At 46.2% G+C, this 24,757-nt stretch overlaps 1 protein-coding gene across 1 annotated transcript in view; it reads right to left on the bottom strand.

Annotated features, from left to right (window-relative positions):
* DUS2 (dihydrouridine synthase 2) overlaps positions 1–24,757 on the bottom strand; it is a 31,898-nt gene that overhangs the window by 5,451 nt on the left and 1,690 nt on the right. Inside the window, exons 2-12 of the mRNA XM_068992420.1 lie at positions 24,379–24,455; positions 22,253–22,380; positions 16,428–16,473; positions 14,100–14,191; positions 12,854–12,897; positions 11,625–11,685; positions 7,787–7,834; positions 5,216–5,281; positions 4,954–5,024; positions 2,912–2,998; positions 1,439–1,607 (exon numbers count right to left, since the gene is read on the bottom strand). Coding sequence (XP_068848521.1) covers positions 1,439–1,607; positions 2,912–2,998; positions 4,954–5,024; positions 5,216–5,281; positions 7,787–7,834; positions 11,625–11,685; positions 12,854–12,897; positions 14,100–14,191; positions 16,428–16,473; positions 22,253–22,378 — 810 coding nt within the window. The 5' untranslated portion in view covers positions 22,379–22,380; positions 24,379–24,455. The remainder of the gene's footprint in view (positions 1–1,438; positions 1,608–2,911; positions 2,999–4,953; positions 5,025–5,215; positions 5,282–7,786; positions 7,835–11,624; positions 11,686–12,853; positions 12,898–14,099; positions 14,192–16,427; positions 16,474–22,252; positions 22,381–24,378; positions 24,456–24,757) is intronic.

Raw genomic sequence — 24,757 nt, 5'->3', positions numbered from 1 at the left:
TTCTAATCCCTCCACCTAGGCTTGTGTCTTCAGGCCTTGCCTCAGTGCGTCACGACAAAGCAGAGACCCAGGGGTAAGTCCCGGCCAGCGGCAAGGCCTTGACTCAGCTTGTTTGGGACAGAGGCACCTGGCTGGACCAGAAGCAGCCCTGCCTGTGCTGGAAAGCCACTCCCTTTCTCTGGCCCAACACACCCTCGTGAGGTGCTGCCAAGGGACGGGCTGGGCAGGAAGGATACCATCACCATTCAGCCAGTGAGAGAGCTTGGCTCTATTGACTATGCCATCCCAGCCACAGGCCACCAGCCAGCCCACCTAGGCTGAGCCCAGCCCCTCACCTCTGGCTGACCCAGGCCATCAGAGAACCTGGTGGTCACTAACCTGGCCAATAGGACATCTGGGACCAAGGGGATGAAGGCTGCAGCAATGAGAAGAAGAGGCTTGAGAACAGAGGCTGCCGGCTCTGGGCACGGGCCTCAGGGCCTCCCCCACCCCCAGCTTCCTCAGCACTGAGGACACCCACATGTCATGGCAGCCACAATTGCCCAGGCACGGTCATGGCCACCTGAGAGTCTGAGAAGCTCCTGACCCCCAGGTGGGTGGCAGCTCCAGGACTGAAGAGGAGGGTGGGAGTCTGCGGACCACTGTCTCTGCTGACAGTCACACACACAGAGCTGGTCAGAGAGTCCCACAGGGTGCCAGGGCTGTGCCAATGAGACACAGTAGGTGACGAAAAACTCCTTTATAGGAAATGCCCTGGCACTATCATCACCATCCTGGTGGGAAGAAAAAGCTATTCCCCAAGGAAAGGGTTAAAGTTAGGCTACTTCCTGAGTCAGAGGAAGTAGCCTAACTGGGAATTACATTTTTACTTTTTTTGCTTTCTGGGAATTACAAGAGAAGAGCTTGAGAAGTGATTATGACTGATGGCCAGGTGACACGTCTTTATGGAGAGAATCTGTCAGCAACAGCCGCTATGATGTCTATTCCTGGCTGTGGCTGCTGAAGTGCCTACCCACTGGCACTGGCACTGTGCACACAGGAGGCAGAGGGGTGACAGGGACTTAGAGAAAGTTATCATGGGTTAGGGGCCCCGACAGCATCCTGGATCCAGAGGCCCATGCAATGACCCCCACACCTTGGAGGCTTTAAAAGGGGGTGATGGAAGGGCCATGACCCTCTCCCCACCACCAGCCCACTCTTCACACTGCAGCCAGGAAAACCCAATGCCTCGCGACAAGACAAAGGAAAAGAGAGGAACCACATGGGCTGCCAGGGGCTTGCTACTGCTACTGCTAAGTCACTTCAGTCGTGTCCGACTCTGTGCGACCCCATAGACAGCAGCCCACCAGGCTCCGCCGTGAGACTCACCCAAATCACTTTCTGCAGAAAGCGGGCAGACAGAGAGAAAAGTTTGTTGTGAAAAAGTATGTAGACGTACATATCTGATGTACTTCTGCATGACCTCTTCCAAGGGCCGTGGACCCTCCCTGAGGAAGATGGACGGGTTCCACATGGCCGCCCGGGCCACCATCACTGAAGAGGCTGCCGTGGCTCGTCGGAAGTCCTCTATATCCAAATACCCTTGGATGTGGTCGTGAGATCCTCCACTGAAAAACAACAGCCGGCGGGGATGGGGGGTTGGTGAAGGGTAGCCCCAGCCTCATACCAGCATTGTCAGAAACAGGCAACTCCTGGATCTGCCGCTTATTAAGTATGTGGCTTTGGCCGAGCCCTTCAACTATGACAGCTTCGGAGACTGGAGAGCACAACACACACCCTGCTGTGGGGCCAGGAACAGTGAGTGAGATGATAGAGTATGGCAGCCCAAACTGTGCCTGGCACTTCACAGGTACTCAGGAAGATTACCCTCCCAGGCCCTCATCCTCAACAGTGACTAAAGCCAGTCCATGTCCGAAGGACAGCTATCTGTACACGGATACTGGGATGACAGGAAAAGCCCCAGGCTGGGGCCCTCCATGCCCACTAATGGCTGGATTAAACCCTAGAAAGGGAACACATCCAGGGCGGTCATGAGAGGAAGGAAGGAGGCCTGGTGTGGTCGCAGTTTCCCTTCAGGCCATCCTATGGCCGCTTGGAAATTGATCTTTGTCTGTTTCATTAGGAGCCAGGTGGCACCCTCAGCTCAGAGATAGCACTGTGTGTGGGATGAGGGGTGGAGGAGCTCCCTCAGGTAGCAACAGAGTCTAGGGTCTTGAGTAGCCCCATCCTCTCTCCAAGCCACCACTAACCCACCTTGGCCTGGGCAAAGTGGGCCTGGCTGCCACCACCGCCCCCCACCCCTGCCTTAGCTTCCCACTCCCTGACTCCAGGCAGGCAGGACTTTCGTCAGGGCTTTAGAACCTCTGTTTCCAACCTGCCATTGGGCTGAGCTGGACTCCCAACTGGCTGACACAGGCCAGCTCCCCAGTGACACCAAGACACTGCTGTCCCACTGCTGAGCCGGCAGGCTGGTCATCAGTCCCTGACCCCTGCCAGGACCTGGGCTTTGGCCTGTGACCTGCCTCCTACCCCTGAGCCGCAGCTCTCTGTGCTCTGGCATGGATTGCCTCCATACCCCACACACCTAGCCCTGGGTGACGCCACCTTCCCCGGGGGCCTTTCAGCAGCCTCTTTCTTGCTCTCTCCCTAAACACTTTCACCTCGACCCTTCCATCAGAATCCCCTGGGCCCCTGCCTACCACATACTTACGTCAGCCGCTCACGAGAGGCCAAGGGACATGACGGATACTTTTTAGCCTTGTTCCCAAGTTCATTTTTGCCACATTCTTGTCTTCTTTTCCCTGAGGGTCATTTTTTTGATGCTATCTCATTCCATTTTCTGTTTGTCAGTTCAAGTCCCTCTGAGTAAAATGAGGCATAAAAGAACAAACAAGGAGGAAGGGAGGCTTACTTGGCTATGACGGGAATGGAGAGGGTTTCAGCGATGGCTTTGATGGCTTCGCAGCTGACAGGGTGCTGGGGCCGCTCCTCTCGCTTCCTTGGTGATAAAGAGATGGGGCTGGGGGCTGAATGCCAAAGGCTGCATCACACTGAGCCCCAGTGACATGAGCCAGACCTGACAGTCCTCCCTGCTGGCACTCAGGAAGGCTGCGTGGCCAGCAGGGACAGGGCTCCAGGCTACAGGGCATGGCTCTCCCTGACCCCAGCTGCAGGACCCAGGGGCAGCACAGGTACACACCGAATCCAGCCCTCAGAGGCCCACAGGTGAGCCGTGGCTATTGGGAGCCAATGAGGGTGGTCACATGGCCACCCCCAACTTCTCCTCACCTCTGGCGGAGATGAGGGACACTGCCCTAAGAATGAGGGACACTGCCCCTACTGTCCTGGTCTTGCCCTTCCCGGGGGACAGGGAACAGCTGCTGCCGCTCAGACGGGCCACTCCCACACAGCTGCCTGTGCTGAAGTCAAGCTGGGCAGCTGGTCCTGGGGAGAGGCAGCTGGCACGGGCAGGCCACAGACCAGGGCTGTCACCAAGGGTCACAGGGAGGCGGGGCCACAGCCCGAGGCCCCTGAATCTAAGATCAGCTGCAAGAAGTTCCTGTGTATGAGTCAGTCTTAGGGATGCTAAGGTAAACCCCAACCTGAGCTGTGCTCACGGGTGAACCAGATGGCCGACCAAACAGCCCTTGCCCAGGCCCTATCTACGGTGTCCCTCTGCTATACTCCTCAACCAAAGTGTCAGGGCCCACAGGGCCCAAGAAAGTCCCATCAATCCAACATCCACCTCCACCTTCCCACACCCCTAGCAGCCCAATTCTAACCCATCCTTAACAGGTTTGATAGCCAGAAAGTCCCTCTTTAAACTTGCCCAATTCTGTCTTCCTAGTCTTTCCAACTACTGGGAAAAAGGAATAGCTTTATTTATTCAGGGAACACTATCTGCCAGGCACTATGCCAAGACTGTATATTCACAATCTCATAAAAGCTTCGCGACAACCCTATAAAGCAGAAACTATCTTAATTTCCAAATGAGGGCTGTAGTGCTCAGAGAGGTTAAATAACTTGTCCAAGGACACACAGCCAACCAGCAGCAGAGCTGGGATTTGAAGCCAGGCATCTGAGCCCAGAGCCTGCTGCCCTCTGGAAGGGGTGTGTCTGTATAGGTGTGTGGCCTTTAACCTCCCCCTGCTGGCTTCAACACACATAGCTCTGCTTTTCTCTGTTTTTATATGTTGAAGTTCTGGGTTTCCATCTCTGAAAATGCTGTAATAGATACACCTGCAAGAAATGGGCTGTTCCTATAAGATCCTTGAACTCACAAGGAACATCATTCAGAAGGGAGGTCACTCCAGCCGACATTTGCCAACCTAGGATTTGGTACACAAGTACGTCCTGGACACAGGGAGCAAGTTCGACTGGGAAACCAAGGATAGCCTTCAGCAACACCTCAGGTCTCAGCAGAGAACACATTCGCTACAGACCTAAGGACTGTTTAAAGCAGTCCCTGTGACAGCTGGTAGTCCAACGAGGGCAGACAAAAGAGGTGGTGCCTATAGAACAGCGGTCTGCCTGGGGTCATTCGGGAGAAAAGTTAGTGCTGAATGTAGTGGAAAGAAAATGAGATTCAGAGGCAGAGTTCTAATTCCACCACTTCCTGACTGCACGACCCAGTTTTGAGTAAATCACTCGATCTCTAGCATTCGCACATCCTGAGGTAGGGGCATTTCTCCTTCCCTTTGGTGTGTCTGTATCTTTGAAGCTCAGTGCAGTCTCTACCACCCAGTAGATGCTCAATGAATAAAACAAAGAAAAATGCAACCCCAGAAAGGGTTGGACTGCCCTCTCCAGATTCAGGGGGTGTCAAAGAGCTAAGCAAAGAGCTAGGCTGGGTACATAGAAGAGAAGCTGGTAAGTGCCCAGGGTCTGGTGAAGAAGCATCAAAATGGCTGAGGACCTCCGTGCAAGTCGGTCACTAGCAAGGGGACAACTTACCTCCCGTGAACCGCGATGGCGGCAATGCCGGTCCTCTCTATCCGCTTCACAAGGCTCAGGGTGTCTTCCAGCTGAGGGACGGGGCCACACAGGGTGGTTACTGCAGCCACACAGGGAGCAGCTGCCAGCTCCCAAAGTGGGCTCAGATCTCCCCACTCCTCCAAATCTGACCCGTCCCCTCAAGACTCATTCACACCACCACCCACCCCCGACCAACATCTGCAGAGAAAATGGACCTTCAGGTGTAACACACCATCCTTACCGATGGCAGGATGCGAATCTTGCAGGTCACAGGTCTGCGCGTCCCTTTCACAAGAGTGCTGAGGATCTATGGTAGGGGAGAACACAAGAACATCTGCCTCTTCCAGAATAATCACCACAGCTGCTTGTACTGATGAATTTCACTCCAGACCCGTGGAGCCCAGTGGCACAGACACATTTACGTCCATGTATGGGTAAATGTGAATGCATCTGTTGCACACCATCTACATGGAAGCTCCGTGAAGCAAGGAGCTCACCTTTTTTCTCCACTAGAGCCCCAGCCCCAGCAGTCCCTTACCTGGTCCATAGCAGTATACATATATTCAGTAAATGAATGAGTGAGGGAATGAATATGGATGGATCTACATACATGCCTGTGCAGGACACAGTGCAATCCTTTGCTGGGACCAGGATCAGAATCAGCTGGAGAGCCTCAGAAATGCAGCTCTATAGATTCCACCTCTTCTTTCCTGAATGAGGCAGGGCTCAGGGGCAGGGCTTAGGAATGTATGTTTTCAAAAGACTCTGTCCAACATGTCCTCTCCTCAAAATGATTCTAAGGCCTAACACTGGTTGAGAACACATGGCTCACAGCTCCATTCCTGTCTGAAGGCATGTTCCCTGAGTGCTGTGCCAGGGTCTGCCAAGTGTAGGAACAAGAGAGCTTGAACAGGTCCTGAGCCCTGTTCTCCCTTTCGGGGAGTCAGATATACAGCAGAGAGACTGGGGAAGGAAAAGACAACATTGTCATCCTACTTAAAAGGGTTTATTTTACACATTAATTGCAAAGGACTCTAAACACTGATCAAGAAAGTCACATAGGAAAGTGTCAAGGAAGTAACAACACCAGACCAAGAGTCAGAGACCAAGAGAGGGGTAGATGACACTGCATGTCCGTGACCTTGCTATCTTTATCTTCTTCCCTCATCAAAAATTTGGGCCAGGAAAGCTAGAGGGAAGGTGATCCCAAGAGCCCTCTTCCAAGAAACTGGATCCCTGTCCAGCAGAGCAGAGGGGACATTCAGGCAGCCATTGCCAGTCTGGTTCTAGACAGGAGAGGGCAGCAGACAGCCAGGTTACAAGAACCAATGAAGGAGGCCTCTCTCAGGGACAGGCTAAGGCAGGGCCCTGCAGGAGACACTGGACCAAGAGGCTAGGCTGTTAGGACAGATCACAGGCAAGACAGGGCCTGCTGGCCCAGGTGCCACTTAAAAATAGTTAAGACAGAAATGAAGTGAGCTTCTGAGGTGAGCTGTGCATTCTGCTGCCTCTTGTGTGCAACATGCCCAAAGAAGGGCTGTGGTGAAGACAGAGCTAACAGCATAGGTGGGAGAAACCAGGAGGCCAGAGGATAACAGAAATGCCTATATGTACATGTTGTGAAGAAAACCCCCTATTGAGGCCCCTCCCCTAAGGGTGGACACCCACAGCTGTCCACATACACTCCAGCCTGCAGAGAGGCGTCTGAGGTCATTTTCTGTGCCTATCCATACCCAGAAAAAATGAGAAGGCCCCTAACTCACAAACATGCTGGATTTCCTAGACCCCAGAGACAGTGGGGCTGGAGGAACATACAAGGTTGAGCTGCTGACATGGCAATGGCACCTCTTATCAGTGGTGCCTTATCTCATGTTGTTAGCATGTGGGAGGCATTAGGGGGGCTCATTGGAAAAGACTCTGATGCTGGGTGAGATTGGGGGCAGGAGGAGAAGGGGACGACAGAGGATGAGATGGCTGGATGGCATCACTGACTCGATGGACGTGAGTCTGAGTGAACTCCGGGAGCTGGTGATGGACAGGGAGGCCTGGCGTGCTGTGATTCATGGGATCGCAAAGTGTTGGATGCAACTGAGCGACTGAACTGAACTGAACTGAACTGAAGGCCCAGAGACAGAAGTGGGGATGGAGGAGGAAAAGGAAATCAAAGTAGCTAATAGGAACAGCAAGGAGAAAGCTGGTGAACTGACAGAGAAAAGTCAAAGGTGCATGTGGTGTGACAGAAAATGTTACTCCCACATGCCTTGGCAGCTCACAACACTGGGTGGCAAACATCAGTCTGACCCTAATGCCTTGGAAACCTGGCCACCAGAATCACAGGGGAAGGGGACCGGAGGGGACTAATTCAGCTTACCTTGTATAGCCCTAGCTTGGCTTGCTCTCATACGGATGGTGGACTCTGTCAGTGTGCAGGGGACCCACTGGGAGAGGCCAATACCCTGTGCCTTGACACACGTGGCCACCAAGCATGTCCACAACCCACAGTTAGCCTGACCTGTGCTCTCATGATCTTCTCAGAAGGAGAGAGGCATATAGAGGTGGTTCTAAATGGGTCCTCAGGGCCCTTGGCTCTCGGCTGACACATCCCTAGCCCTGGGCTTTTCAGGAACACCAAGGCTGTTGCAGGATGGCTCAGGAGTTCCTGAATCTGGCTGCATGTCAAAATCGCCAGGAAGTATTTTAAAAAATTTCCAGAGTGAGTGATTCTCTCAATCTCAGGGGAGGGGAGGGAAGGTGCTCCCAACAGCTCTAGCTCACAGGCACGCTTAAGAAACCTCTTAAGGGCATGACTTACCTTCTCGATTTTGTCAGGATCTGACAGCAGGGCAGCTCCCATTCCTCCCTAAGGAAAAGCACATACAGGGGCTCTTACAGCTGGAGGAGGGCAGCTCCTCCCTGTGGGATGGCAACCTGGCAGCACCTCAGCACCTGCCTCCCAGAAACCAAGGTCCGCTGGTGATCAGCACTTCTCCTGGGCAAGCAAGAAAGCAGCAGCATCTGCGCCCACAACACCAGGTATCAGTTTGACGAATTCTAAAAGCCGTCACTCTGATCCCCTTAGCAAGACCTGCAGGTCTACCTGGAAATGGGTTCTAAAAAAATAATTTTTCAGCACTGCCCATTTCCTACCACGGGTTTTAGTGCCTTAATAAACTAAACCCCACCAGCTGCCAAGCCTCTTTAAAAACAAAACGGATTGGTCTTCCTTTGAAAGGAGATCGAATCCACCTTCTTCCTATCCTACCATCACTTGCTACCACTGCCAGCAAAGCCACACAGAGGCACACAATCTGGAGAAATGTCCAGGCCCTGCTCCCCTGACAGCAACAGTGGCCCCCTGGTCCTGGGCACTCAGACCAATGTCAAACTCTGACAAAATCCCCAACTAATGGAAACCAACAATCCCCAGAGCCACTTAAATCTCAACATGAATAACAGTCATCGTCTTTTGATGGTGAGATTACTGATGATTTTCCTGTTTTTGCTTTTTTTTTTTTTTGTCCTTTTGTATATTATCCAAGTTCTGGACAATGGTATGAATTACTTTAATAATTGGAAGGGGGGGAATGTTAAAAATCTGAATCCATTCAGAATGAGATGAAGGGAAGAAAGACAAATCCAGTAAATATATGCTGTCAGTATATAAACTACAAACTAATGAATGCTCACAGAATACGCTCAGGAGGTTTAAATTTACTTATTACAGTTTAATGTCATGTTTCAGAAATACACATTAGAACCAGAGAGAACGCTGAACTGGTACAGACTGCGTCTGCATTTCAGAGGAGAACGGGATGAGCAGGGCTTCTAGCCCTAGACTACCACAGATACAACCTTAGAGGCCTCAAGGAAGCCCTGGCCACTCACGCTGGCTCCACTGTCCCTCACCTCGCACACAATCCAGCCCTTCCTTATGGAATCGCAGAATCTAAACTCTGGTCTCTCTGCTCCGTCCCCAGCAATGGCTTTTCTAACTGGCATTTCTTTCCTTCCTCTCTCCTTCCCTCCCTTCCTTCTTCCCTTTCTATTTAACTTCTTAATTTGCTTTTTTGAATAGGCAACATATTAAAAATCTTAAAGGTTCAAAAGGATGAAGAGTAAGAACTCTCCCTGCTTAGAAGGAGAGAAAACTATTCAATTTATTATTTTAATATGACTTCCATTTTTGCACCATGAAAAGAGAGCAGATATTCAGCTGGAAGGTACTGGGTACAGCGCACTGGGAGGTATCTGTTCTGACTGGTCAGTGCCAGTGCTGTGACCTTGTTAATTATCTGGAGTAGCACCCCTGCAAGGGAACCTTATTTCTTCTGTAAAACCGAAGAAAAACTTAGTTTCCTTCCCCAGGGGAAACAAGTGTCACCAGTTTCTTGTGTATCTTTCCAAATATATAAAAAGAAGTGTAAATATATATCTTCATTCCCCATTTCCCACACAGATATGGTGACACATCATATACAATCCTGCTCCTTGCTTTTTCACGCCATGATGTCAGGGGGAATATTCCAACCATTTCAGCTCTGCTCCATACACAACTCAGGTGCACAAGGGAATAATTAGAAGGTAGCAAAACAGAGCCTGATGTTTTCAACTCCTTGCGTTCATGCTCAGCCATGTCCAATTCTTTGCCACCCCATGGACTGTATTCTGCCAGGCTCCTCTGCCCATGGGATTTCCCAGGCAAGAATACTGGAATGGGTTGCCATTTCCTACTCCAGGGGATCCTCCTGCCCCAGGGATTGAATCTGCATCTCCCGCATCTCCCGCATCTCCTGTGTTGGCAGGCAGGTTCTTTACGACTGAGCCACTTAGGAAGAGACAAGGGCAAACTTCCACAATTCCTTGAAGCAGCCACCCACAAAGGTCCTCTGGTTTTCAAGTATCCCAAGGGCCTTTCCCTCAGGCAGTCTCAGCCTCCTGGGCTAAAGCAAGGGTCCTCAGGCCAACCAACTCCTGAGAGCAGACTCTGGGCAGAGGACAATCTGCCACATCTAGACTGCAGATCTTCGCACCCTATGATCAGGTTTCCGAGGTGACCCTGCAGGAGTTGCTCTGGTGCCTTGCACCCAGTTAGCTCCAAGCTGCCCTTTACATCCTCTCCAGGCCACCTCTTCCTCCCGCAGTCCCAGTGACCCTGAGACCAACCATCCTCTTGGCTGCCAGTCTACCCTCCCTCTGCCTCCACAACTCACCCCACCTCCCACTCCCAGTGTGATCATTTGCCAGCCAAGCACTGCCAAATTCAGCCCCAACTTGGCTTTTCTTCTCTCCATCCTTGGTTTCCCCTGTGGACTCAAGATACTCATCTCAGATATCTGTGTCCTGACGTCTAGCCTCTTTACACTTGAATCCACTAGACACATGGCTTCTAGATTCGCGTTTCTATTTATAGAATATATTTGCAAAGACACACAAGGAACTAGAAACGCTGACTTTCCCTGGGGGAAGAGGCGAAGTTTCTAATCACAAGCCTTCTCTGTTCCAAAACAGGTCAGAGATATCTAAAAAGTCAGAATTCAGTTAACCTGGTCTCAACCAAGATTTTCAATCACATGTTCCTCTGCTGCCTCTTCCCCTCCCAGTTCTCAACCCTCTGGTCAAATCAAGGTTCCCCGCCTCTACTTCATGTTGGCCTCCGGGTCCCAGCTTGTACCACTCTCTTGGCCTGCCAGGTCCCAAGCCTCCTCCTCAGGGACCACATTTCTGCAGAAGAGCCTGTGCTTAAGGGCTGCCCTTCTGTTCCTTTCTCAGAGCTTCCACTGCAGTCCTGTCTGGTCTCTTCTGATATGACAGTTTGGATACATATATTGCATCCTCTATTTTTATCATGAAAAAGAACTCTGTTCACATTTTTCTTTTAACATTTACACCATTTATTACTTGGGCACGAGTGCTCTGTGTGTGTGTGAATATTTATTTATGTATACATGTGTATGTGTATGCACATCTAAAATTTTTCCTGGACTTTCCTGGTGATCCAATGGTTAAGAATCCACCTGCCAATGCTGGGGACACCAGTTCAATCCCTAATCCAGGAAGACTGCACATGCCTCGGGGCAACTAAGGCATTTTCATCTGCTCCAAACCACCTCCAAAACCAAGACTGCACATGCCTTGTTGCTCCCCAACTGCTGAGTCAGCAGGGCCTAGAGCCTGTGCTCTGCAGCAAGAGAAACCATAGCAATGAGAAACCCATGCTCCACAGCTAGAGAGTGGTCCCTACTCATCGCACTTAGAGAAAGCCAGTATGGAGCAACAAAGACCCAGCACAGACAAAAATAAGTAAATAAAATTAATTTTTTTTTTCTGAACCATTTGACAGTAATTATGTATATATATATATATATCATAGCCCTTGACTCCTAAATATTTCTGTGTATTTTCTAATAGAGATATTCTTACATAACCACAGAAGTTATCAACTTCATATATTTTCATTGATACAGTACTTTTTAGCTCATCTACCATCATCTATATTCCAATTTTGCCGGCTGATCTAATAACACCCTCTTGAGCGTCTTGCTCATGAGTACAGGATCTAGTCCAGAGTCAGGCACTGTACTTAGTTGTCACCTCCAGTTTCCTTTAATCTGCACCCTATATTTGTGAAGAGTACAATGAAAGCAGTTTACCTTGGTGGAATACTCTTTAGGACAGCCCATGTTGACATCAATACCAGCCACATCATTTTCTCTGGAAAAACATGAAGGAGGAAAGGTAATAAATATTCAACTTGAGGGTAGGACATAAAGTCAAGGGTATGGGTCTGTGCTCCTGAAATTCTTACTGGCTCTCTGAAACACACTAACCCTCAGGAATAGGAAATGAAAAATTCTGTCTCTAAAATATGCAACCACCTGTCCTCCTGGGCAGAACTCCAGAAGAAGAATATAAGGTGCTCACACATGTAGGAAAGGCTAGTTGTAGAGGATTCTGCCAGCTTTCAGTTGTATCAGATGACTCGAATATTGAGTGATAGCCACATGGAACTCCATCCCAGAATTCCAGTCCTAACTGGGTAGTAAAAGCCATTTGCCGATGCACAAAAGTGACCCAGGCACAAGAGCCCTTTCCCAGAGTACTGGTTCTGGTGGAAGTGGGGGACTGTCTTGGTGTGCTCGGCTGCATAGTTAGCTTCCTCCAAACAGTCCTCAGATGTAGAAAGGACCCTTTCCTTATCATCTGATACATACACAGTTACTTGTCTGTGACCAGCGGCAACTACTACCCAAGTTTCTTCTCACCTTCATTGTAATTCATAAAAAGAGCTAACAACTTACCAAGCACTCACTACATGCCACATATTGCAAAGATATTTACATGCATCATCTCATGTACCCTTCCCTATAATGCCAGAGGGAGGTGGGACTATTGGTCTCATTTTATTGATGAGGAAACCTAAGTTCTCAGTGAGGTTAAGTTACGGATCTAAGGTCACACAGTCAGCAGATAGCAAAGTAAGGATTCCAGCCCAGAGCTAACACAAAAGCCCATCTCCTGAACCACATTACTCTGCTGCCTTCATTAATTTAGAAAGCAGTAAGTCTTACTTACACTTCATGAGATTTAAAAGCTCAGGGTTCACAGTCATGGTAGTCTCCAGAAAGGAAGCCTCATAAATAAACACTAACAGGCTTCCACCCAAAGGTTCTCTGGGGTCCAGACACAGTGGGTTCACATCATACCTGGGGCAGCCCTTATTCACCACAAATAGAGAAGGAAATATGACCCTCTTAACCTCAAAACAGAAGGTAGTGGACTAGGAAGCAGAAGGGTGGTCACCTCCAAGGTCACAGGGAACAGTAAGACCTCAGGGCCCATAGGAGAGGCAAAGGCAGTCTCCCAAGAGGGAAGAACTTACACAAGCCTGGCCACAGCAAGGGCTCGCTCTGCATCTGAAGTCCCCTGGGAAAACAAGAGGCTATATCAACCAAGGCCCTGACACAGTCCATATGCACAGACAACCACACTCAGGCACACCATGCACACATGCATGGGCACATACGGGCAAACACACACACACACACCAGCAAGTGGAAACCAGGTGTTATTCTCTCAAATAGCTAGCCCACTGGACTGGCTCACTGGAGAGCTAAGAAAATGTCATCCATGGTGTCAATACTTTGAAACATACAAAAAAGTTGGAAAGATTTTAGAGTGAACGTTCATATACCCACCACTTAGATTCTACAATTAACATTCTTCTATATCTGCCTTATCATATGGTTACTCATTGATATCAACTAAAAAAAATTGCTGTTGTTGTTGTTGTTGTTGCTGTACCCAGGCTTTCTCTAGTTGAAGCAAGCAGATTTCTCATTGTGGTGGCTTCTCTTATTGCAGAGCACCAGCTCTAGGGCATGCGGGCTCGCTAGTCGCAGTGCATGGGCTTAGCTGCCCCACTGCATGTGGAATCTTCCTGGATCAGGGATCAAACCCATGTCCCCTGCATTGGCAGGCAGATTCTTAACCACTGGGCTACCAGGAAAGTCCTGTTATCAATTTTCCTTTAACAAACCTAAATGTTATCCAGGAAGTATTTCTGAAAAAATACTGAGAAATGCCCAAAGTGAGAGAACGACAGAATCGCTATGACCCTAACACAAATCCTAACCATTCTTTTTTTTCCCCTGGTTGTACTGCATGGCATGTGGGATCTTACTCCCTCAACCAAGGACCAAACCCATGCCCCCTGTGGTAAAAGCACAGAGTCTTAACCACTAGACTGCTAGGAAAGTCCCCAAAAACTACTCTTGAAGAAACCTAGTTTCTTTAAATGGTAAATATATATAGACTATACAAAACAAAGACCATGATCTGAACAACTGATTCTAGGGAATAAAAATATATATTAGTCATGATAAACAGTTAATCCCTACAATGAAGGAAGTGAAATTTGAGACTGGAAGCATGTAATAGACCGCTAATAGCTTTATTTCCATAAAGCGTCTCCAAGAGTGTAATCACTCATGAGCAGAGCTCTGAAATCATTGAATGCAGGATCTTCAGGAAGACTGAAGACCACTGTATAACGGAGCCCAGACACGTAACACTCCCCCAGCCCAGGGCATGAGATGGGAAATGTGCTTGGTCCTGGGATGTCCTACCATCTGGAAGACGACCTTGCTCTGCTCCCTTTCACAGGTGCGGAAGACCACTCGGTCATCGGGAGCAACAAAGTCCACTGTGCTGAGTGCCTCTGCAAGAAAACACAAATGTCTTTGCATTAATAGTAAAGCAAGGGGCAAAACGTGTATCATTTCCCTGCTGTGGGCCTTGCCCATGGGCTGGGACAGGGAACAGGGGAGAGGCCGGGCACAGACGAGAGACTGGGGACATCGTAGGGAGGCCCTGCCGCCCCCTTTCCTGGGGGGGGATGTGTGTGGTCAGGGGGCTGGTGGCAAGCCTGTTGCCGCTGTCACACGTCCATGCCCATGTCCTTCCCTCTGTCCCCAGTGACAGGGAGAGAGATGGTGGCATGTAGCCGTTCATGGGCCCCTTGCCCTCCTTCTCCCCCAAAAATAAAAAAAAAAAAAAATGCGTATCATGATCCCAAGTGTGTGTAAAAAGTACATGTCATTTCTCTTTGTGATTACTCTTCAAGCATGAGATTATGCGGAATTTTCATTTTTTAGGATTGGGAAAGGAGTATGTCAAGGCTGTACATTGTCACCCTGCTTATTTGATTTATACGCGAGTATATTCTGCGAAATGCAGGGCTGGATGAAGCACAAGCTGGAATCAAGATTGCTGGGAGAAATATCAATAACCTCAGATATGCAGATGACACCACCTTTATGCAAAAAAGCGAAGAGGAATTAAAGAGCCTCTTGATGAAAGTGAAAGAGGAGAGTGAAAAAGCTGGCTCAAAACTCAACATTCCAAAAATGAAGATCATGGCATCCAGTCATCACCTCACGGCAAATAGATGGGGAAATAATGGAAACAGTGACAGACTTTCTTTTCTTGGGCTCCAAAATTACTGCAGATGGTGACTGCAGCAATGAAATTAAAAGACACTTGCTCCTTTTATTTCAGGAGTAATAATTTTAAAAGCTATGACCAACCATATGACCAATATGTCATATGCTATGACAGCATATTAAAAAGCAGAGACCTTTGCTAACAAAGGTTCATCTAGTCAATGGTTTTTCCAGTAGTCATGTATGGATGAGAGGTGGACCATAAAGAAAGCTGAGCACCAAAGAATTGATGATTTTGAACTGTGGTGTTGGAGAGTAACTTGGACTGCAAGGAGATCAACCAGCCAATCCTAAAGGAAATCAGTCCTGAATATTCATTGAAATGATTGATGCTGAACTGAAGCTCCAATACTTTGGCCACCTGATGCAAAGAACTGACTCATTGGAAAAGACTCTGATGTTGGGCAATATTGAAGGCAGGAGAAGGGGACGATAGAAGATGAGAAGGTTGGATAGTATCACTGACTCAACAGACATGAGTTTGAGCAAGCTCTGGGAATTGGTGATGGACAGGGAAGCCTGGCATGGTGCGGTCCATGGGGTCGCAAAGAATTGGACACAACTGACTGAACTGAACTGATATCTATAACATTGAATTCTTCATAACACAAAGAAAACATATATCTAAAAGAATTAAACATGAAATTGACAAAACTTCAAGTGAAGTTATTTTAAGATTTCACAAACATGTATACATTTCAAAAACCTCAAACAATACCCCAACTCTCATTAAAGCAGAATCAGCCTTATCAATAAAGTATAAGCAAAACCACAATTTAGCACAACTACTTCCATTTGCAAAGTACTTACATGTCCCTTATCTTATTTGATCCTCATTCCAACCCTATGATTTAAATAAAGTAGGGATTGTGATTTTCCTTTTACAGCTAAAGACACTGAGGCAGAGAGGTCATGTGACTTGCCCCAGGGTATAGTCAGAGAGCAGCAGGGTCAGGATCAGTGCTGAAGCCACCCTGACCCCAAGGGGGTCACCTGTACTACAAAACCTAGTGATTCATATTCCAGTAAGCCAGCAGGTAGAAGGTATTCACAGCCTGCTTCACAACTGGCAGTTTGTCATGGTCTCTGGAGAGCAGTGACTATTCTCAAGAGACCATGATGGTGGTGGTTTAGTCACTAAGTCATATTTGACTCTTGTGACCCCATGGACCACAGCCTGCCAAGTTCCTCTGTCCATGGGACTTCCCACTCAAGAATACTGGTGTGGGTTGCCATTTCCTTCTCCAGGGGATCTTCTTGACCAGGGATGAAACCTGGGTTTCCTGCATTGCAAGTGGTCGGGAAGCCCTACTCAAGAGAGCATGGGAGCCACAAAATGACACAGCCAGGCAAGGAGCACCAGAGGACACTGACACCCAGGCAAAGGCAATGTTAGCATAGCCTGGGCATGAATGGGCACACACACAATCCTAGGACCACAGCTACACTCACCATTGACAACTCTCTTGCACTGAAGCATCTTGAGGTCGATCAGCTCCTGCAGAGGAATCAAAGGGCACATGTCAGTCCTAGACACACAGGTCCCGGGTACAGCAGGGAAGACCAGTGATCCTGGTTGCAGGGGTAGGCAAGAAGGCCAGTACATAAGTGGGCAGCACTGAGTGACCTGTGCTTATGGAAAGGGCTGCAGCCAGGCTGAGCTTTGGCTGAGAATGAGTCGGGGAAAGCGAGCTGAATGAAAGTGAGAGTGAGCTGGGGTCCCTACTGCTGGGATCCCAGCCCCAGCAGCAGTAACTGGTCCCATCGGGATTCCTCAAACCCTCCGCCACGCCCACCTTCACAGCTGGACCACTTCTTCTCTGTATGCTAGCTATAGATGCACCCGTCATTCCTTTACCATTAAATGATGAACACCCTGAGGAAGGTTGTGGATTCACACAAAGGTGGGCTTTGAGGACCTGAGTGGAGGAGCCGAGGCAAAATGGCCCTTGAAATGTCTTATTTTCTTTTCTGTGTCCCCATTATACCCAAAGAGCCTCTGGGGCTTGGACACAGTCTGGTTCATCTTTGTGTCATTAGCGCCCAGCATGTTACAAGTGCCTACTGAACATCTGGTGAAGCTGCTTCAACGCCTTACATGCAGCAGATGCTCAGCTGATTGTTAAGTGGAGAAATTAATTTCAATTGTCACCAGTAAAACCACACATGTGCCTGCTCACCCACACGTCTTCAACACTATTGTTTATCAATTTTATTCATTTTAGTCAGTTCTTTGGTTATAGCGTAGAACCTCACAGGTTTTTCTCTTTTTTTTTCACTGTATTTCCTTCACTGGTGAAAACAAACATTGTTTTTCCATGTGATACAGTTCATCTGTGCATCTTCCTACCAAACTGACTTTTATATCTATAAAAGCTGTGCAGAAAAGAAACTATTCTTTCTCAAATAGGATATTATTTTTCTACCTCAATTATCACAACTATTTTTCCTATATCCCTCAATTTTTATCATATATGACATTTATTTTTATAGAAGAGGCAACTCAAATTTTGCCACAAACAATGCTTTCTAGTTCCCAAATCTATCTCCATCACAGTTAAGAATATACTTTTAATTGGTTTTTATCTTCTTGGTGAAACTAATTTTGCCTTTTTAACTCACCTGATAAGTAAGGCCATGTATAAGTCAGGTATGGCCTCCTGCACTGCAAGAGGATTTTTTTTTTTTCAGTTCTACCAGTTTATTTCTACTAGCCCATCTCCCTCCACCCTCCTTATTCATGCATGCTCAGTCATGTAACCGCATGGACTACAGCCTGCCAGGCTCCTCTGTCCATGGACTTTTCCAGGCAAGAATACTGGAGTGGGTTGCCATTTCCTTCTCCAGCAAGCAAATTATTTTATTCATATGGCTACCAAATGTTTGAACAGCATTTAATTTTCAAGTGCCTTATCATGTATGGGCTTATTCTTCCATTTTTGTCAGATATTATTTTCCTATATCTGAACTACAGCCTGCTACCTTCATCTCCTCCATTCCACCCCACCAGGCTCCTCCATTGATATAATTCTTCAAGCTATTTGCTTCTTTAAGGGATCTTTCCAACCCAGGGATCAAACTTTGTTCTCCTGCATTTCAGGCAGATTCTTTACCATCTGAACCACCAAGGAAGCCCCTTAGAGATGATACCAAAAGCACAAACAACAAAGGAAAGTATTAGATAAATTGAACTTCATTAAAATTAAAATTTTTTGTGCATCAAAGGATACTATCAATAAAGTAAATCAATTATACTTCTATAAAATTTTTAAAAATTAAAATGAAGTCTTAAAAAATAAATAAATGAAAAATAAACTGAAAAGACAACCCACAGAATGGGAGAAAATATTTGCAAATCATATATCTGTTAAAGGTCTAATATCCAGAATATATAAAGAACTCTTAAAACTCCTAGACTAAAAAAAAATAATTTTAAAATGGGCATAAGATATGAAGAGAAATTTCTCCAAAAAAGATATATAGATGGAAAATAAACATAGCAAAAGATGCTCAATATCATTACTAGGAAATGCAAATCAAAACCACAATGTCCATAAAGGGGAGAATTTCCTGGCAGTCCAGAGGTTAGGACTCCGTCCTCAATGCCAAGGGCCTGGGTTCAATCCCTAGTGTGGTAAAAAAATAATAAATAGAACCTATCTTTAAAAACAAACAAACAAACAAAACTCACAGTGAGATAGCATTTCAGAGTGACTAGGATGGCAACAATCTCAAAGAAAAAAAGACAGAAAGAGACTTCCCTGGCAATCCAGTGGTTAAGACTTCGCCTTCCAATTAACAGAGTGTAGGTTCAATCAGGGGAATTAAGACCCCACATGCCTCAGGGCCAAAAACAAACAAAAAACATAAAAAACAGAACCAGTATTGTAACTGATTCAATAAAGACTTTAAAAATGGTCCACTCCCTCCAAAAAAAATCTTAAAAAAAGAATGACTTTATTATTAGAAAATATCATGAAGTATTTGAGAAGTAATACATCATACTATATGAAACTTTCAAATAGTTATGGAGAAAATACATATATTAGAGAGAAGAACAAATTATAAAACAAATCAAGCAAAATGTTAACAGTAGGTCAATCTGGGTAAACGGTATATGGATGTTCGTTCTTTGTCCATTCCTGCAATTTTTTCCATAAATAATTTCTTTGTAAGTTTAAAAAAATTACCCATTCTGGGCAGAAGATTTGAATAGAAATTTCCTCAAAGATGATATACCAATGGCCATGAAGCATACAAAAACATGCTCAATATCATTCATCATCAGAGAAATGCAAATCAAAAGCACAACAAGCTATCACTTCACACCCATTAACAGGGGTAATATTAAAAAAGAAAATAATAAGTGTTAGGAAAGATTTCAGAAACTGTACACTGCTTCCAAAAGACAGAGAAAACAGTACGGAAATGCCTCAAAAAATGAAAACACTACCACATGATCCAGCAAACCCTATTTCTGGGTATATACATCCCAAAGAACTGAAAGCAGGGTCTCGAAAAGGGATCTGCACACCTACATTCAAAGCAGCACTCTTCAAAATAGCCAAGAAATAAAAGTGACCCAAATGTCCATCGACAGATAAATGAATGGACAAGAAGCAAAATGCAGTGCATATACCATGGAATATTATTCAGCCTAAAAATGGAAGGAAAACCTGTCACATGGTACAACACGGATGAACCTTGAGGATATTATGCTAAATAAGTGAAAGTGACTCAGTCGTGTCCGACTCTTTGTGACCTCATGGACTATACAGTCCATGGAATTCTCCAGGCCAGAATACTGGAGTGGGTAGCCTTTCCCTTCTCCAGGGCATCTTCCCAACCCAAGGATTGAACCCAGGTCTCCCACATTGCAGAAAGATTCTTTACCAGCTGAGCCACAATAAGCCAGTCACAAAAAGACGACTATAGCATATTTCCACTTACATGAGGTATCTAAAGTATTCAGATTCATAGAAACAAAGTAGAATGGTGAAGGGGCTGTTGAGGGATGGGGGAAAGGGGAGTTGTTGTTTAATGGGTATAGAGTTTCAGTTTTGTAAGAAGAAAAGGTTCTAGAGATCTGTTTCACAACTACTGAATTGTACACTTGAAAACAGTTAAGATGGTCAATCTCATGTTATACGTTTTTTACCATAAAAAAAATTTAAGTACCCATTTTGGTAATCAAGGTCTCTAAAGGCCACTGTCTTCTCCCTTCATCTTGCGTATTAAAGGGCAGGTGTCCTCTCACGTCTGAGCCACTAGAGTCCCATTTTATTTTGGTTTGTTTGTTGCTGTTTATTTCATTTTTATTGGTGTGTAGGTGATTTACAATGTTGTGTTAGTTTCAGATGTAGAGCACAGTGAATCAGTTACACATAAACACATATCCACTGTTTTCTAGATTCTTTTCCCATATAGGTCACTACAGAGTATTGAGCAGAGTTTCCTATTCTATATAGTAGGTTCTTATTATATAGGTAACCTATACACATAATAGTGTGTATATGTCAATTCCAGTCTCCCAATGTATCCCCTTCTCTTTGCCCTCTTGGTAACCATAAATTTGTTTTCTACATCTGTGACCCTTTCTGTATTGTAAATAGATTAATTTGTACCATTTTTTTAGATTTCACATATAAGCAGTAACACATATTTGTCTTACTTCACTTAATAGGACAATCTCTAGGCCCATCTATCCATTGTAATAACATTTTTATAATAATAGAAAGGAATAAGTATGTGACATCTGATTAACTCCTAGAGAACTCTATCAATAGGGCAGACCTTGGTGGGGAATAACCTTAACCTTTGCTGAGCGGGTTCATCCTTTCTTCACCTAAAGCTGCTCAGGGCTTTGCAGGGTTTTTAAGAAGGTGCCTGTACACATGGACTACCCGAGGTCCCACACTAGGTCCTGAGAGGTGGGTGAAGTGATTTGACTAACCTTACAGATGGGTCACCACATGTGAACACAGAGCATCACAAGGCTGGCCTGCAGAGCAACTCTGGATCCACCAGGGGGCACCAGGCACCATGCTGTGCCTTTCCCAGTACTCTGGGCTCAGTTCCCAGAGATCGATCTGCTCACCACAAACAGGGGCCAGCTGGCCTGCCTGCCTGCCTGCCTTCCTCTGCTCCACAGGAGCTAGGTCTGGGTAGGGCCCATTCTTCCCAAATTCACTCTTAAGCCTTCTCTTCTTTTCCTTTTAAAAAAATATTTATTTTACTTATTTATTTTGGATTCGCTAGGTCTTAGTCGCAGCATGCAGGCTTCTTAGATGCAGCATGTGGGATCTAGTTCCCTGACCAGGGATTGAACCTGGGTCCCCTGCATTGGGAGCACAGAGTCTTAGCCACTGGACCTCCATGGAAGTCCCAGACCCTCTCTTCTTTCTATACCTTTCTTTTTAATAAAACTTTTTATTTTGAGATAATTGGAGGTTCACATGCAATTGAACCTAAATGTGAGATCCTGTGTACCCACTGCCCAATTTCTCCCTATGGTAATGTCTTGCAAAACTGTAGTAACAATATTGCAACCAGGATATTGACACAGAATAGATCCATCAGCAAAAGGATCTTTGTGTAGCCCTCTTATAGCCACAGTTCTCCCTCCACAGATGGCTCTTCAAGATGGAAATGTCAGAAGCACTTGGGTAATTTCTTTAACCTCTCACCCCTACTAGAGAGGCATAGCAGGATTAAGGGTTGTGGGGGAAGCTTACCTGCCTAACTGAGAACCACTGCTCACAGTCCCTATCCAATATCAGCTACTCCTTTAACTGTTTTTCCTAGAAGATGTTTTCTAAACCTGAGTCTGAAGTCCTATTAATAATATTCTTCAAAGCAGCAGGCCAGTAACTGGCCTACTAGCCATTGCTATCAGAAAATTCTATGGCTTCCCAAACCAACCCCATCCAGTTTCTTTAGCCTGAATCTGGTCCTTTTCCTTCTCACTCTGAAACTGAGCTTCCTCATTCACATAATGAAAGTGTATTAACTCCTATAGGAGCCACAGCAGTGACCTGACACGATGCTCATCTATCCACCTGGCCCAGGTGTCCCCCAATGCCTCCCTGAAGCCTAGGCTCCTGATCCTTGGCAGGGCTCACAAAACTCCTGTGTTTTGGTCTTCTGATGCTTTCAGTGAGCACCTGTGAAGGGAGGGCCCATTCTGCCTCCTCTAGCTTCTGAACACACCCACCCACAGGTGAGGAGGCTGCACTTGTGGAAAAGCTCTCTGTCTGGGAGGATTAGGAGCCCCTTACCTCACAGTACACAATGTCTGCTCCATAGTCCAGGGCCAGAAGCCGCATTGGGAGAGTCCCCACCCGAACCATAGGGGCTAAGATGAGTTTGTTGTGGTAGCACAGAGAGAGGTTGTTCACAATCATTCCTGAAGAAAGAAGAGTCAGAAATTCAAATGGAGAAAAATCTCTTCTGTTACCCAGAGCAGGCTTTCCTTTTCCTCCCAACATGTAGTACTTTGTTTTCCTTTTCTCTGATCATAAAAACAATGCAAGCTCGTTCACACATCCAACAAATATTTATTAAGTGTGTGGTCCGTGCCAGTCACTGTCCTAGTCTTTGTGGATACATGAGAAGAAAACAAAGATTCCTGTTCTGCTAGAGCTTTCATGCTGGTGGGGAATGAAGAGTGCACAGCAGAGGAAACAGTCAGTGCAAAGGCCCTGGGGCAGGAGCAAGTCTGATGTGTTAGACTAGTACAAAGGCCAACATAGTTGAGCACAGAAAGAAGAAGAGTAATGGACGTCAGATACAGGATGGATGTCCTAAGCAGATAGGACACAATGGTGAGATCCCAAATGGCCTTGTAGGATGCCCTATGGGCTTTGTTAGCTCTGCACGATATGAGCCAGCAAGGGTTTCAAGAAGAGGAGTGGCATGATGGATCACATTTCCCCATGATCACAGTGACTGCTGCATGAAAAGCCATGGTAGACACAGGGAGACCAGTTAGACTCTTCAGTCACTGACATGAGAGATGATGGTGGCTCAGGATGGGGAGAGAGTTGTGGAGGTGGTGAGAAGTGGTCATGTTCTAAATAAACTTTGAAGGTAAAGTCAACAGGAGTAAAACAAGCGAGAAAAACCCCGAAATCTTTAAAAAGGATAACCAATAAGCACCTACCATCTAGCACAGGGAACTCTGCTCAATGTTATGTGGCAGCATGGATGGGAAGGGAGTTTCGGGGAGAATGGATACATATATATATGGCTGAGTCCCTTTACTGTTCATCTGAAACTATTATAACATTGTTAAATGGCTATACCCCAATATAAAATAAAAAGTTAAAAAAATACCAGTGTCCAGGCCTGCCCTCAAGTCAATTAAATCAGACTATGAAGCTCACTAGGGCAGGAATTTTGCCTTTTTTGTTCACATGAAAAGTACCTGGCACATACATGGTGCTCAGAAAATATTTACTGCTTGAATAAATGAATGAATGTACCACTATCACCTGAGACTCAAGGAAAAATTCCTTTTAAAATTTAGGGAGTAACGAGGCAACATAAGTTTCCATGGCAGCTCTGAGAAAAACATTACCTAATGAGGCTACCACTCGCAGGAGCTTGCATTTTTTCCACAATAAGTAAACCTTTCTTATTTCTAGAAGACTCTTGAGAGTCCCTTGGACTGCAAGGAGATTCAACCAGTCAGTCCTAAAGGAAATCAGTCCTGAATATTCATTGGAAGGACTGATGCTGAAGCTGAAACTCCAATACTTTGGTCACCTGATGCAAAGAACTGACTCACTGGAAAAGACCTTGCCGCTAGGAAAGATTGAAGGCAGGAGAAGAGGATGAGATGGTTGCATGGCATCACCGACTCAACGGACATGAGTTTGAGTAAGCTTCGGGAGTTGGTGATGGACAGGGAGGTCTGGTGTGCCACAGTCCATGGGGTCGCAAAGAGTCAGACACGACTGAGCAACTGAACTGAACTGATAAAGTGCTTTGTAAAACATCTTGTAAAATATCCGTCTCAATAACAACTAGAGGTTACTCAATGTCTGCTGTGAGCAGGAGGGAAAGAGGGGATTTACAGAATGTCTAAAGAAATGATAAGAAAGGGACTTCCCCGGTGGTCCAGTGGTTAAGACTCCATTCTTCCAACTGCATGGGGCACTGGTTTGATTCCCAGTCAGGGAACTAAGACCCAGCATGCCGTGCAGGGTAGCCAAAAAAAAAAAAAAAGAAATCAAGAGTAAGAAACTAGGGGCTATGAGAAGAGACAGACAGGCTCAGACAGGTTCTAATCCCTATGACATTTTGAGGTAATCACATTGTAAGAGTTTGAGCATGAGAAAGCAGCCACTAACCAGTTACCCTGTTCCAAATATTTGGATGAAAGTCAAATGCAAATACATACCTATGTATTATTCTTTTCTGATAATTCTTTAAATGTATCTGTTCTGCCTCGGTGCAAAACAATTCTTTGTTTTGTATCTGAAAAAAGAGTAGCACAGGTAAATGGATGAAACCTGTCAAATCAGACATCCAAGGAGCCCTTCAGCTAAGGAACAAGGAGCTCTGAGTTCTGGGAAAGAATCATAAAAGTAGTGTAGAATCACAATATCGTAGCATATTCTTTGCATCAACTCCCCTCTATCATATCACCACTCAGTGGTCATTGACCTGTACATGAAATTTTCAGTGACAAAAAATCCAGCACTCTCCAGACAGATCTGGGCATTTCTGGTTGCTACAATAGTCTTTATGTCAAATTTGGAATCTGACTCCGTCATCAG

This window comes from Capricornis sumatraensis, chromosome 20, assembly GCF_032405125.1.
Source record: "Capricornis sumatraensis isolate serow.1 chromosome 20, serow.2, whole genome shotgun sequence".
In the NCBI taxonomy this organism is placed as follows: Eukaryota; Metazoa; Chordata; class Mammalia; order Artiodactyla; family Bovidae; genus Capricornis; species Capricornis sumatraensis.
This window is presented reverse-complemented; position numbering and strand designations above follow the sequence as displayed.